The 16,724-nt window shown below is 33.8% G+C and overlaps 1 protein-coding gene across 3 annotated transcripts in view; it reads left to right on the top strand.

Moving 5' to 3' along the window:
- The window catches only part of NOVA1 (NOVA alternative splicing regulator 1), a 139,283-nt gene that overhangs the window by 89,076 nt on the left and 33,483 nt on the right, over positions 1 to 16,724 (top strand). For all 3 annotated transcript variants that reach the window (XM_054634464.2, XM_054634463.2, XM_077180390.1), the window contains one exon: positions 14,099 to 14,265. In XM_054634464.2, the coding sequence (XP_054490439.1) occupies positions 14,099 to 14,265 (167 nt within the window). The remainder of the gene's footprint in view (positions 1 to 14,098; positions 14,266 to 16,724) is intronic.

Genomic DNA, 16,724 nt, shown 5'->3' with positions numbered 1-16,724 from the left:
TGTCTTACAGTTTTTGTTCATTTGTTAAGGACTAATATATTGTTGAACCTTATAGTATCCATTGGAGAAGAAACTTTCTTTCTCAGGCTGTACTCAGGACAAAACATTAAGGAGAGGTTAAACAATACTGCTGCCACACAACTAAAGAGACTTCCTGTTACTATCAAGAAAGAGAGCCATGGTAATATGATACCATTTCTATCAACCGTCTGAAAATACTACTTTCATTAATATCTACTGATAATCTTGACCATGCTCTCTCTGAGAGCTTACTTGCAAAGCTTTCTACAGTGTTGCCCCCTAATACAGCAGAACTTTGGACTTTAGCCACAGGAATTTAACTTTGGCACTAATTCAGAGAGTTTCTAGACTCCATCATGATCAGCCCTTTGCACTCTGGATTACTCTCCTAATCCTATAAAACAGAGTATCCTATTTGAAAAAGTAACTTGTAGCACAGGTACACAGCTGTCCTGTCATGTCAGTGAAAACAAAATACATTTCACAGAAGCACAGAACAAGGCGGGTTGGAAGAGACCGCAAGGGGTCATCCTGGGGCACATGGCACAGGATTGCATCCAGATGGCCCTTGAATGTCTCCAGTGAGGGAGCCTCCACAACCTCTCTGGACAATCTGTTCCAGTGCTCAGTCACCCTCACAGTAAAGTTCTTCCTCACATTCAGGTGGAATTTTCTGTGCGTGTTTCTTCCTATTGCCTCTGGTCCAGTTACTTATCGCCACCAAGAAGAGCCTGGATCCATTGTCTGACACCCTCCCTTCAGATACTTTGACACATTGATGAGGTCCCCTCTCACTCACCTCTTCTCAAGGTTGAACAGGCTCAGCTCCCTCAGCCTTTCCCTGTAAAAGAGATTCCCCAGACCTCTGATAAATTTTGACCCTTTAATATGTTATCTGTAGATTTCAACAGATATGTAGATTCCATATCTTGATAAAGTCATCTGCTTTGTTTATAGCTTTATTTATTTAGGGTTTTTCTATAAAACCAATAAGTAACACTACTTTATAATTATTTGATTCAATGATAGGTGAAGTTTCATTTAAATAAATTGTGCCAGCAGTGTTGAACTGCACCTGGGTGAATGTAGAATAAAATTTTTAATGCCAACTTCAAAAGACTCTTGAGTGGGTCATGGTTGATGATATATTATAATTATGTATGTGAGAAGGAAGCATTACAATAATAATCAAATACTGATACTTAATCTGCAATTCTAACATGGTGCAAGCTCAGGTGGAATGCTCTGTAATGATTTTAAACTTGGAGTAAAAATAATTCTCAGAAAAAAAGCATTGATTCTGTTATAATTTAATAATTTTAAAAGTTTGGGAAAGTGGCTTTTCAAATTTGATCTTCAAACTTCTGTATCTGTGATGATTGCTTATAAATGAACAGCTGCATCTTCATTGCCACAGGCTTAAATTAAGGTCCTAAAGTCCCATAGGTTTTGAATTCCATAGCACGTTAACAAGAAACATACAAATATAGAAAGGCTCATGTTCTAAAACTGAGCACAATGCATGTAATATTCATGATTACTAAGGCAAACAAAATACAGCATTACACCAAATGCTGCAGTAAAAAATGGTGTAGAAATTAAAAAGGTCTAAATAACTGGGTTCATTGTAATCAATGGTCGTGTGGTATATTTTTTTTGCTTATCTTGTATTTGAAAACTTACATTTAATGTCATCTGCATATCTCATAATTTCATTATTCAATCTAAAATAGCAGCTATTGTTTAAGGAGTTTTTTTCCTCTTTCTTGTTCAATTTTTTATTGATCTATTAAATATTTTTTCTTTCCTTTGTCATGCATAAGTACCTCAGTTATTATTTGCTACCTTTTTTCCTATTGTTTCAATAATTTGGCCATATCTAGAACCCATAGTCTGTAATATGTTTTCTTAAGAGTGATACAAAAAGCTGGGAATAATTCAAAGTATTAAGACCTCATAATTTTTCCTACTTGAGTATAAGTGTCATGAATACAATTCAGAATGATCTTGGTATCAAAATATAAGTATCATGGCACATAAAAAATTCCACCATGTGTTCTGAGCAGGAAATGCAAATTCAGTAGAAGTAAATAACCATTTTCTACACTTGACCCAGTATATATATTGCTCAGTACTCAGGAGGAATTAGAGTTGCAAGAGTTCATTTAAGGAACTTTGTTTTCCATTTTATAAATATATTTCTAAGGGCACCATTTGTGACTGTAAGGAAGGTTTACCCACTTCGTTGAAAGGCAAAGTTCAGAATGTCCCAATCCTAGTTTATCAAAAACCTACAAAAGGGCTAAATAGACAAATGGAAAATAGTTGAATTTTGATTTTTAATTAATATAGGCATATATTATTGCTTCTGAATGATGATTAGGACAATTTTGAACAAGACACTTGATTTGTTTGATCAGTCTCAGTGTTACCTTGCCTGATGTTTTTGTGAAACAACATTGAACCCTTTATAAACATGATCAGCATTTGACAAAGAGATGATCTTTTCTCAGATAAAAAAATTCTTATGTCCATTAAAAGATAAACATCTTTGGATTGGAGAATGATGCTATGAAATCCTCTGCTAAAGGAGGGCATTCCTTTATGCCTGTATTTTCTGTCCCCAAACAACTTTGGGAAAAGCTTCTGTCAGAGACTGCATCTTCCTACCTTAAAAAAACTGCAAATCTGTAGGGGAATAGGCTTCATTAATTCCAGCTTCATGAAATTACTTGGATTTTTGGATGCTATTTTTGTTGTGATTCTGACCTTACTTTTTCCTATGAGAAAAAGAAAATTTCAAACTGCATTTTGTATCATGCAGGAATAATCAATCCATGGATTAAATGGTTTGAGAGAAGATTAAAAAAAAAATCTAATTAGGCTGGTAAATTCTTTTTCAAATGGGCAAAAACAATTTCCTTGGCATAAAAAAATATCTCATGAATGATCAAAGAATAAGGATTCTACTGAATTTGGGTTTTCCCCCATTTCAGGATGTCTTAGTCCCTCATTAAGCTATTGTACATATTTTACAATACTCCATGGTTTGTTTTTAGTGCTAAAAAAGATTTCAGAATGAATAGGAATTTCATTTCTATTTCGGGCTGGTTTATTAGTGTCGAGGAGAGAAATCTAGAATTAGATTTGGAGAAAACCAGGCAGATTTTAAAGCCTGACATAATTCTGATACGCTTGGTCAATAACAGCATTAGGATAATTCTCCATGCTGGTAAAACAGAGGAGATATTGTTATTACTAAAGCTTTTCTCAGTCTGTGTCTTGTTCTGAGTAGGCACAAAATTAAAGTTTCGGAAAAGTATATTGCTGTGTATAGCTGTGAAATACCATCTCAAAAATTACAAGATATCAGTAGATGGTTTTTACTTTGTTCATTTTTGTTTCTGTTTGTGATTAGAAACTACTTACTGCAACTTTTTTATTTCTAGACTAGAATAAATGCTTTGTGCTAGGCTTTTGCCTTGAAGGAGTACATTACTTTTCATTTATAGTTGTTCATATAATTGTTTCACTTGAGAGAGCAATTTCTAATGTCCTATGTTTGTATTTGCACTCAGAAACATATGCTAGGCATATTTCAAATACCTGTTTTAAGAAAGGCATCAAGCATGGATATGCTTATATGCAATCATTCTTCTGACTAAAACTTCTTTAATTTAAAAAGTTGAGCTGTGTTTATTTTGGGATATATTTATTTTGTGTATATTTGGGTCAAAATGTATGACTGACTGGTAAGCATTTTGCCTTTGTAATTTGTTTGATTTGTGCCAGTTCTCCTCCTGCCTTTTCCTCAACTTTTGCTGTTTCCAGTCAGTTCTTCTGTTAGACAATTTAGACAGCTCCTTTTGTGTTAAGTAGTGTTGGTTAAGAGTCATTAAGCATCTTCAACTGCCAGTGCTTTGGATATACCAGTTTTAAAATTAATCTTCCCATTCCATTTATTTTCAAATAACACTTTTCATATTGTGAAAATTTAACTAGTTTTCTCTGTTTCCTGACACTTGAAACGCATTCTTGAAAATGCACATTGTTAGCATTTAAATTACATTCCAAATCTTACTAAGCCATCAATGCTGCACCTTTTCCACAGATTAACATTTTCTAGGTCTTCTCTCCACAAGACACCTTATTTTTTTTTTTCCCCAAAAGAGATGTGTGAGCATGGCTAGTAATAATGAAGATCTGAAAGACTCCACAAGTAATTAAGATTTGAGGGCAACAAAAAGTAATTATCTTTATAGGTGGCAGGTAATTTTGGGGTAAGGAAAAAAAGAATAGGCAAAGGGTTGTTAGGTCCCTCAGACACATAAATGCTTTATGGAATTTTCACACCCTTGTTCAGCTTAACATACATTACTGCCATTCATTGGCTTGCTAATGAATGTGAAAAATTGCACTTTATTTGAATAAATGATGCCATCTGAGTTTGTCACAATAATATTAAAAAAGCATATCAGAGTGCTCCCACCTACTCTGATGCTGTTATTTCTAGGGATAAGAGATCACAAGTTTTTGTGAGCATAAATGCTCTTTAATAATCCAGCTCTTGCTGGCCAATGTGATCCTGCTGCAGGAGTCCCATCCCAAAGGCTCTAAATCCTGTAGTTCCAGGTGGTATGGGAGGTTTGGAAGAGTGTATGTTTCTTCCCTTAGCAGAATTACTGAGCTTCAACTTCTTTCTTGTAATAAGTTCTGTGGCTGCAGGAAAAGGGAAGAGCAGAGGGATGGTGACTGCACCCTCCCTCCTCCCCATCCCCAACGCGTGTACCTGCAGTGCTCCTCTGCTGCTGACTTAGAGAGGCTTTCTGAGCATCCCTGGTTTAGTGTTAGACAAGGGAATAGACTTAAAAACTGTTGAGAGAAGGGCCATTCTTGGTACAGAATTCATACAAGTAGCTGGCACAGATTAGGTACCATTCTTGAAGTTCACATTCCTCATTTTTAAATCTGCTTCTACCCTATAAAAATGAGCTCTCAGGCAAATAGAGAAAGGAGACCATTTCACATGTATTTGTATCTGTAGAGAGTCTGATTTTTAGAGATGAACTTGTCTTTTGTTGCCTATTGAGGAGAAGAATCAGTGAGGTTCTTAAATCTGTAACATTTTCCTTGTGTTACTGCACAGCAGGTCCATGGAGGAGTATCTGAGCACCAGTAACTTACTCAGATTAATTAGAAATTCCAGCCCATGAGATGATTCTTGAAAAGCAGCTGTGGAAAAACTCTTATGCCTTGGAGTCCTTTGAGATGCAGATTCCTTCCTTCAAATCCAATAATAAAAATAATAAACGCATTGTAATCTCGTACCATTTGTATACACATTAAATTATTACATTATTCTTTTGAATAGTTGAAAATACTCACAAAATGACTGGCCTTTAAAAAAGGCTCCTGTCTGGCTCAATCAGTACTGGCAGGAGATCTTTTGTTCACTTCATCTGATTCTCATTGGTACTGAACTTCCCAGGGCCATTATATCTACCTTGGCTATTTTGAAAGTAATTTTGTACAAGAATGAAAATAGTTCAGCAAATACCTGTGAAGCAGGAATTTTTGAGTGCTTAGGGAAAAAGAATGTGTAGCTATAAAAATAGAAAAAGAGCAACTGTCATCCAGTGCAAAAAGTTGTGAAAGAGTCCTATTTAGAAACAGTTCTGCCTACATAACATTTTTTACTCCTTTTTATTGTAGACATATGAAATGACAAAATATTTATGAATTTATATAAATCTTCTGGTGGGCAGAAATGAGTGTGACATTGTTTTTTGAGGAAAAAAATCCCTTCATTAAACTTCAACTTACCTCTTACAACACCAAAATCATTTTACATAATGCTTTATTCCTACATCCAGGAAATGTTTTTAATGCTGCTATATTAATTATTATCACTTTAGTAAGAAGAGTAATTCCTATTTATGTTGTATAAATAGGAAAACAGTGTTGTGCTATGCATGTATGTAGTGAGCCTTTGAGGAGCTCTCCATCTTGTCTAAACTAATACTTGAAGTTTCTTCTCTAATTAAGTGTGAGAACTTCTTATCTTTTGGGGATGATTCCATCTAAAAGTAGATGGGATGCACTGGATGTTCATGGACATCTGTCTTTCTTAACCAGCTACGTTGGTTAAGGGCATAAATCCTAGAAAACTAAACTTATGGGAGATTAATGCCATTCATAGAAAAATCAGCAGGATATGATATAGAAGGGTTACAGTCTGGTGATCAGGAAGGAGCTGGGAAGACAAGGAAAGATAAGTGTGACATAGAAAATGTTTGAGTAGTAATCAGAAACTCTTCTTACCTTATGAACTCTGAACTAGAGTCTGCTGCTGGGGAGCTATGGATTTAATTAAAAATACAGCACATAAGATCTATTATGAGCAGAACATGGATTAGACTAGCACTTAGGGATGAAAAAAGGAGGTAGGTACATAAAGAATGTGGTTTGTGTTTATTTGGGCCTATTCTGGATGTATACAGTGCTATAATGCTATAATGACTGCTTCACAACAGGAGCTCATCCTGGTTTTGACAGAACACTCTTAATCTGAAAGCAAAAGGTGTGTGTATCCTTGTCTCTCTCCTCATATTTCTGGACTACTCTGCAGAATACTTCTAATGACTATTAGAATTAATTGCTATAACATGTTTCTTTACATTTTATTCCTACCTGGAATTATGCCTCTAATGTTTGCCTTGAATGCTATAGATAAAGGTGATTTCTTGCAGGATCATGACTTAATTTAAAAAGCATTTGTTAGTAATAAGCATACTCTTGAAAAATCATGTTCCCCTGATTGCTGTCAGTGTTTACCTGCAATATAGGGGAAAAAATATACATGCAGTCACAAATATTTTAATAGAATTTCTAATCTAAAGTTTGAGTATGGCTCATTTACCTGAAGTTTGGTATTTGCTTCCTCTAAACAAATAAATGTCAATGATTGTTTTATGTGATTTGATTTCTTGAGCAGCTCAGCTTATCCAGAAGGATTTTTCAAAGCCTTTCACAGGCTTCTAAACTATGGAACTTGAGAAATATTTCTAAGGAGAAAAGCTCCTTGGTGATTTCAGCTGTTACCACTCTAAATTATAAAATGTATCAGTTCCTACAATTTCTCAGAGTACATATCTTACTGTTTAAATGAGTGGGTTTTCCCCTTTGGTTGGTAATTGTCATGTAGGAGGCATTATGAACAAAGGTTCATATTGCTATAACATAGTATAAAAGCAGTAATTGTGAAGTGAACATTACTTTGTAGGAAAAAATAGTCTCACACTCTTTTGTTAATAAAAAAATTCATTTCAGATATGTTGAAAAACATATGGTATTTATTTTCTTTCTATTCTGTGGTCCCCTTCTAAAAATAAGGTCAGTTATTTTCTTTTCTCCAGAAGATATGGTCTTCTGGTAGTATTGTGTGTGCTTGGTTTTAACGAGTTTGAAAGATTTACTTATCATTAACTTTCACATTTTCACCAAATTTCACTACTGGATTTTTAATAAATGTTTACTTATTTAGATGGTTACTCATAGGGAAAAAATGGTAACTCTGTGCAATATTCCAGGCCCTGATAATCTAAAAAAATACCTGAATAATCAAATGCTTACATTCCATTATTAGAAAGTATGACAATGGTGAGCCCATTTCCTTTTGAAAAAAATCAGAAGTATATTGAAGTCCATCAAGTATGTTACCACTGTTAAGAAAAATTGACGCAGATTTCTTTTTGTTAGCAGAGAGTACCATGCAATCTGGGGCTCATCAAAACTCATGTGATTTTTTTTTTTTTAAGGAGAACATGTAAATAGCAATGATTAATCAATTTATTTTGTATTTTGTTTAAATTCTATGTTTTATGTTCCCATTTTTTATTGTAAATGTTATGACGGATTCAGGTGGGTTTTGTTTGATTAAACAGTAGTTCATTTGTTATAGATAATTTTACAAATAATATATTAAGACAAAAATTCCCACAAACAAAATTATTAAAGTATAGTGCTTCTTTCCATGGCTTGAGGGCTTTTTTATTTCCAGTGCTTTTGTTGTCCAGAACCATGCTTTCCCAAAGCATAGGTAGAGTATGTTCACTTTCATTGCAGCCATTTGGGCATTAATTTGTACACATACTTTCTCTGTGAGTGTTTCTCATCTAAGTAACAGTCCTACATAAAACCATAGAAAGAAAAGAGAAAAAAAAATCTGGCCCTTTCCTTTGGTTTTGGAGACATTTACTACCTTTGCAGTGGAATCTTTATTTTTTATTAATAACTCTTAAACAAAGAGAAGTAGTTGCAATCCTGTCTTACAAATGACAGTATAGTACTAATAATAATTCTTCATCTGTCTTTATGTAACTATGTTTCTGGGAGATCATCATCAAAGCTGTAGCTGATACACAACAAAACAATTTATATTCAATGGATTGTTTGCTTTTTAAGATGACTTATCATCTTTTCTAAACCTTTAATAATGATGAGGTTTGAGTTTTTTTACTTTCCATGCTTTCTCTCTCATATGGGAATAATCTGTTTCTTTAGTCATGACTACGTTAAACCTGGATTCATGGAATTCAGTCTTGTGTCCAAATCACAACAGATTGTAAACTTGTTTTCATATAACTCTGAGGAATCATACATTTCATAAGTTTTGCAGAATTTTTAAACTTGATCTATTTCAATATTTGAGTTCTAGTGAAAGCTGTCACCTATTCAATGACAGTGAAACAAATTGGTGTATATGTGGGTATGAATAGGTATGTGCACACATATGTGCATGGCTGTCAGATGTCATATCTAAAAGATGTGTTATTAACCTGAGTTGAGCTTCCTGTGAATGCACCCTTATTTGTGTGAGTGTCCTAAGCAAGCAGCTCCAACGTTATTTTGTCTGGATGAAAACAAGAGCATCAATGTCCTAGAATGTCAACCAGCCCTTGCTTCCCCTTTCATTTTGGGAGGTCTGGGATCATCAGGCTTTGCTTTGAGAGACACCTTTCTGTCAGTGAGGAATATGGGTACAGACTCTGTGTTAAGACCAATTAATTCTCTGTCAAGAAGCAAGGTAAAAAGGAGAGAGATAGGAACTAAAGGACAAAACTGTCCAGTTGAGCTTTCTGTAACATTTCACTTATCTGTGAAGTGTTACAGAAACACAACACATATCTTATGTGTTGCATTTAAGACTGTACATTTTGTCATTTATATGACAAAGGGGTTTTTTATGCATTATGTTGAAGACCCTGTAAGATACTTCTAATGCATTTGAATTAAAAAACATTTTTATTTTATGACTTTCATTTTCCTAGGCTTTATGCAGATGTGCAGTGGAAGAGTTCAAGAGTTTTATCAGAACTTCATGTTAAGCAAGTTACTGACAATTTTTAGTTTGCTTGGCAATAGTGTCCAAGCACAGTCCTATTTCCCCAGGGGTTTGCAAGATCAGTTTTTGGCTGAATCAGTCTGTGTGGTGTTCTATAGAATCCTACTTTAACAGCCAGCTGATCATGGGTCACAAGAATGCATGTATGGGACATTGGGTTTAGTAGAGTGCTGTACTGGGAGTTGTCAAACAAAAAGTTTAATGTAAATGAGCAGATGAGAGACTGTAGTGCAGCTTTCACTTAGTTGAGGTTTTAGCTTCAGCTTCTCTCACAGGTTCTCACTTTTAGTATCAGAGAAATTGGCATGGTACACTGGAAAAATACAAGGAGATTTAATTAGTGGATATATTGGGATTACCCTGGGCTGCTATTGCATTGTGCTTTTTAGGTTTTCAAATTCTCTTTAAGATTGACGTAAAAGCCCAATGTAAAGTTTATAGAGTCATATAAATGCCAGAGATTTCTGAAAGGTACCATGCATTCCCCAAAACATTTCAGCTGAGAAATGCTTCTTATTTTCCAAAGACACAGAAGCACATTTAACATTTAGTGAGCATTTCTGTGAACAGATGAACTCCTACACATTGAATCAGTCTTTAAGTAAGCATTTTAAATTTTAATGGCAACCATGTATAGATGTGTGCCAGTTAAGTACAGAAATGCAAACATCAAAAGCATCAGGATCATTTATCCTGTAGCATCTCCTGCCATTTATTCTAATGGTTGCTTTAAAAGCTGTATCAGTTGTCCAATAAATAAATAACATTCTCTGAGAAAAATCATGGTCTGTTGTTTGGAAGTTCTTGAAAAAATTAGTGTGGCGTCCAAGGATATTTGCCAGAAATAAAATTTTAGGTAGTTACCTGAGGTAGGAGGAAAAATGAGTTCTTAAAGTTATTGCAAGCCTGTTTACATTTTAGTCCTAATTTATTAGATATCAAAAGAGTCTTTTGTCTAGTTTCCTGTAAATTGTGTGATGCCTGGTAATGATTTCACTTTTCCCTCTCCTATGGAACTGTAGAGAAAAAAGAAATATTCTATATAATGCCATGTAAAAAAAAGGCCCCAAAAATGCCTCCCTCAAAACTAAACAAAAAAAAATTAAAAAAACCAGATTAAGGTTTCCTTTTTACTCTGATGGTTTTACAGATAAATTTTTTTGGTGAGTGTACAGGCAAAGGTATTTTTGTGCGATTAGTATTCTGCCTCTTATTTGAAAAGAAAAAGTTAAAACCCACACATGCAAATTGAATTTGGATTCTAATATGAGGGGAAAGAAATGACACTGCACTTGCACTTTTTTTCCCCCTTAGGGGAAAAAAAAACCAAAACAAAAGATTGTAGAAACACCAGCAGCATGTTTTTAGATTTCTTTTTTTTTTCCGATTCATAGCTACATGCAAATTTCTATGAAGGGCTTTGTTATTATTGGACATACATAAAAACATTTTTTGTGGGTTTATTTAATGTAGAGGGGTGATGATCACCTATTCTACATTTAGCTATTATCTTTGTCAAAATTATTCCTCTCTTGTGTATGTTTTGTATCTTCATATATAAAAGGCAGTGTCAATACATGACCCTAGCACCTAATTGAGTTGTAAATAATTTTTTAAAAGAGAATAAATTTATGTTGTTTATGCTTACAGAACATAAATAAGGGCAGTGAATTGGTAGTTAGATTTTCTTTGTCAGCTACTTCAAAAATTAGGTCTGCCTTTTAAATACATATTTTGAAAATCATATGAAAAAAAATTATACATACGGATGGGTGAGCTTTTTTTCACAGAAATGTGAAAAAAGGATTGGATAAAACTGTTAACTGAAAATTATAAGCAATCTGGCACTTTAATTCATACACTAGAGAGCCTAAAAGTTCTTAAAATTACAGAAATTTCACCAGTGTTAGTGATTGGTAGGTTTATTTTTGCTATACAGGTTGGTCATGTAGCTGTCAGTTTTTCTTTTGCATAATTCTTACAAATTATTGTACTTTAGTATCTGACTGAGAAGCTATTACAGTTTGAAGGAATATGACAACATTGCTTTAAAAAGATTAATACAATTCAAAACTGTATAGGTATACAATTTCTCCACATTTTATAACTTTTAAATTTTTTTGTGCATGCGACTATTAAAGCAAATATACAATTTCAAACTTTAACTCTGTGTGAGATGTGTTGCTGCACGATTTTATTTTTTCGTGGAACAGCGATTTCTGCTACTACATTCTAGTTCATACGTACTGAAATGTAGCGTGCTTGGTCTGAGGTATTACACCCAGCATATTTTTATTATGCAGCACCTTCTAAAACAGCACAGATTGCCAAACACCCTTTATTCGCTTAGCGTCAGGTGTACCGAAGTCGCCGTTTGGCACGGGCAGTTTTCCGTGCAGGTGTTTTTGACAGGAGCCGTCCCTGCTGAGCGCGCTCGGGCTGAGCTGTGGCTGGCCCGTAACCCGATCTGTGCCTTGTTTGCCTGTGTTGTCTGCAGAGGCAGAGAGGAACACTTGCATTAGCGGCATTGATCAGCCCACCTCGCATCGCATCGTTTAGGAGACAATTAATACTCCCTTGTAAAGACTCCCCGGAGCATTTCCTTGGAGCTGGATTGCTTTACACAGAAACCACAGGCGGTGTTTGCAGAAGGGGAGGGAGCCAAGTAGGAAAAAGCAAAAGGGCATCAAGAAAGCTTTGTCTAGGAACCAAGTTTCATTTGCTGTGGTGGCTTTCACTCGTGGCAGTCAAACTCCCTTTTCTGAGAAAGCATTTGGAAAAGAAAATGAGCTGTATTTTGAAGCTGATTTGTTGAAAAGATGCTGTAAGAGGTCACAAAAATATTTGTAAAAGCTTCCTCCTGAGAAATATGCGTTTGATTGGGAGACTTTTATAACTTGCAGTTAAGAGTGTAAACATTCTAATTTTATATTAAGGATTAATAATCTGACATATTTGGACATATTGGTTGACAGGTTTTAATTCTAATTTTAATTATTTTTAGATAACATATTTTGATAGACAAAAAAAAAAAGCACGTTTCTTATTCTGTCTTTTTTGCTGTAGTGCTTCTACCAGTGTTGAATTTCAGTATTGCCTGATACTTAACATAAAAATCAGATTTTGAGTATATGTGAATAAGTTATCTTAAAAGCAGGCAAGGCTCTTAGTGTGCTTCTTCTTCTTTAAGTAATAAAATATTTAATATTAGAGATAGAAGTAGGTGAAGAGTATAAACTAATAAAACCTAATTTTTTTCTTGGAAATTCCGAAGGTTACTGTACTGTTTTCTGTTAAAGTCTATGTTGCATTCTTGTAAGGAGCATATCTTAAGATGATAAAAGGTGATAAAATTTTATGTTTTATATAAATATAAAATTGAATGGAAGGGAATACTATGGAGAAGGTTGCTTACCACTCTGGTACATTAATCTATGTGAGTCCATGCAGGTTGCACAGTGGAAATGAGGCCAACCAACATGTGGTGAATTTCAGAAATTGTTGCAAACTTGTTGGTATTTGCCACATCATTACATTGCCATTTTCATTTTCTTATGTAGAGTGAATGAATTTTATGTGAGAAAAGATTAATTTGTGACCTTATATCAATAGTATTTACTAGGAATATATAAATGAAAAATATTATTTTATTTATTTTTGTGCTAATTCTATGGCTCAGATTTGTTATTTTGCTCCCGTTCTCCATAGTCTTGAAGCAAAATATGCACTGACATTGAATAGAGATATGTATCTGGCTTATCTTTGCAACACAATCAGTACTAAGGTACTACTATATTTTTAGGAATACACCAATATTTTGATAGCTTATTTTATAATTGTCTTCTGTTAATAGAACTGTTCTACTGATATTTGAAAACAACAGTGAGGTGATGAATATAAAAAAAATTGTGTATATTGGAAGTGTAAACAATATGTTTTTAAAAGTATGGATTATGTGAAATTCTAAGGCAGTTTTACTTGAGTGTGTAGGTTGTCTTATGTTGGTATTCCTGTAGAATGAAATTGGAAACTACACTATTCCTTTTTAAGTTCATTTTGAGGGGTTTGGGGAGTTTTTTCCTAACTCCTGTCAGATCCTGTTTTTCAAGTCAAGACTGATTTTCTGGAACCTATTTAAGTGGTTTGATATGTGGAATACAGAACATGGATTGTTTCAGTGAAGTGTTATACTCTTACCCTTCAGATTGGTACTGGAAGGTTTTATATTTGTTTAGTTATATCAAATCATCTAAAACCAGTCTCATCACAAAAAAAAAATAAAAAATCAAGGAACTATTTTTCAACAGTTCTGCATCCATCTTCAGCCATCTTGTAGATGTTTTTAAATAAGAAATCAATAGATAAGAACTGGTGTTGATTTTCTGTAGCACAAACAGAACAATTTCATTTTGGAAGAAGGTTATGAGTATTCTGACTGATGTTATCCAGGCTGATTTGGAAAGTTAGTTATTGTGGGATCTATACCAATAGCTGTTTACAATGCCTTCACATCATCAGTATGTTATCTTTCAGAAACCTGTCGTTGTACTTTTAGGGAGGTATTGTTCATTGGTTTTGCAGCATGCCTTTGAGTGCCATCTTTGTGCCCTAACTGAAGCAGTTTGTGGGACCTTGAAGAATCCTCAGCATTCAGATGACTTTTGGTATTTGCAGGTACTACGGAGCGGGTGTGTCTGATCCAGGGAACAGTGGAAGCACTAAATGCAGTTCATGGCTTCATTGCAGAGAAGATTCGAGAAATGCCTCAGAATGTGGCCAAGACAGAGCCTGTCAGCATCCTACAGCCTCAGACCACTGTTAATCCAGACCGCATCAAACAAGTGAGTTTTTGCTTGGGAATAGAGAGTCACAGCAGCTCCTTAGAAGTCTTAAAGCTTTAGTGCTGGAAGGGGTAAACATAACATGTTCTTTAAGAAAATGTTATTTTAGATTTTATTAACTTGCTGGTACTCTTTTTTTTCCTTGTACTTACATGTTCCATGTTTCTCAGCAGTTCTTTTAGACAGTATTTTATAAATTCCAACGCCATGCTCTAATGTGTTTTTTTCATAAACTTTTCTTTACTGTACAAGGTGATAATAGACCTCTAGGTCTTAGTTAAAGATTGCTGAATTTTAATCTTAAATGGTGAACCTTCTGTAAATCTTAAAATGTTACTAAAAATCACAGATTAACTGAATGTTCTTTTCATTTATGTATATAAATAAAAGAAAAAAGTTAACTTTTTTTTAGACCCTAAATAAGATACTTTAAAATCTTGCCTGTAAGAACTTGAAAACCTAAGGATAATTTACTTGGGAAGTTTTTTACAATTTCATTTTATGTTATTTTTGGGCATCTTTTTGCCTATTTTTTACTGGCTTCATTCAAAATCTTTGGGTACTGCAAAAACTATTTGCAAGCTATTATTGCCCTAGTTCTTTATTCTTTGATTTTCAATAAAAATTTTAATTTTCAAAAATTTGCTCTGTAAGGAGAATGGGAAATATGCATCATACAGGATTTAAAGTTATTACTAAAATTTTTTCTTATCTCTCTATCCTGTAGAGGAAAGATTTTTAGTGTCTCATGTATCCTATGTGGGAAAAGATTGTTTTGTCCTTCTATGCTAGTAAGGTTCAGTTTCCTATAATTTGGCAACTGTGTGCAATTATTTTACTTTGTATACAGTGACTTACATAAAATACTTATATAAAGATGTTTTTGAGCAGGATGAGTTTGCAACAGACTGCTTTGGATGGATGAAACTGTGCATAAACAATTTATATGATTTCTAATACTTACAACTCCTTTTTTTTCTGTATGCAATAATTTTGCATACAAATTACTCTAGATAATTGATAATAAAATACTAAAAAGAAAGCCCCCAATTTTATAAGATTAGTTTCTCAATTACTAGACATGTAAATGATTATGCCTGAAAGATAAAGATCTGAAATTGATCTATATTTTGAGTGACTTTTCTGCTGATAAAATATTGGCTTTTATGCCAATATTTCTTAATCCAGTGAGAAATGAGTGCTTTCTATTACAATAAAAAGTGGTTTTCCAATTTTGAAATTAAATGAAGCTAGTTTTTTAGGTAAGTCAGTAAGATCCTGAGAAACTAGAGAACAGAGCTCTTTAGTGAAATGCCTAAATAATTACTCTCTTGTGTCTGAAGATGATATATCCTGTTGTCCACACTATTTCTTCAGAAAATGTATTTGCAAAGTTGTTGAAGTTGTTTTTCTTTTATTTTGGGGGCTTGTTTTTTGATTGGTTGGTTGGTTTGGTTGTTTGTTTAGTTTTTGCTGTTTTTTTTTTTCTTTTTAAATTTTTTTCCTCTTTTTTGAAAATTTGTTTAGTTTGGGGTTTGTTGGTTTGAAATTTTAAGTTCACTTAAATTCTGGAGGGATGGATTAGTGAATGCAGTCACTACTAATGAAGCTAAGACAGACTAAAGTACAATGTGTACTAGCTTTGCATCTTAAAATATAAATATAATACTTGTATACATACAGGTGCATAATATAACATCAAATATTTGGGGATATGCATGTGCATATGTTAAGCAATTTTAACTACAATGAATTGCTTAAATTCTCTTTTAATGAAGCAATATCTGTTCATGATAAATTATTGCGCTATAAATATTGACTCAATCTAAAATTGACTCAAACCTAAAATCCATTATTTTTACCAAGAGATGAAATTGTTAGCTTAGTTCTTAGGTAGAATTTGGAGTGAATTAATCTGTCCTTCAGTGTCAGAGTATACTGTACCTTAATGAAAGATATAATACCTTGAATTAAAAATTTAAGTGAATAATATTTTATAACAGGTTGCCGTGATTTAGCACTCCAGCGTTCTTATTTTCTTAAGAGTATAAATATGACAATTCAATTAAAATTTTTAGTAAAATTTTAATACTAGTAATTTTGATTTTTTTTTTTTAATAAACTTTATTCTTTGTAATTTCTTCCTTTATGCAAAATTTTACATGGTTCTTCTGGTCTTGGAATGTTACCCAAGAACACTGGCACACAAAGTATTACATTGCAGATTGAAGAAAATTTAAAGTTGATCTACTTTCATTTAGGAACTCTGAAAATGTTTCAGTCAAAAAGAAGATTTAGTTATCTCCCCATGAATAAAGATTCCAGTAGTTGAAGTCTTGCAAAGCCACTCATATCTGTATGAGCATGCAGCCCTCATTTCTCTGTTGTAATTTCTCTGTCTTGGGCTGCTTTATCACCATTCACCCCAGGGAAGGGAGCCAAGAAAGAAAATTTCTGGT

This window comes from Agelaius phoeniceus, chromosome 6 (assembly GCF_051311805.1).
Source record: "Agelaius phoeniceus isolate bAgePho1 chromosome 6, bAgePho1.hap1, whole genome shotgun sequence".
Classification (NCBI taxonomy): domain Eukaryota; kingdom Metazoa; phylum Chordata; class Aves; order Passeriformes; family Icteridae; genus Agelaius; species Agelaius phoeniceus.
Note: the sequence above shows the minus strand (reverse complement) of the source record. Positions and strands in the feature narration are given on the sequence as shown.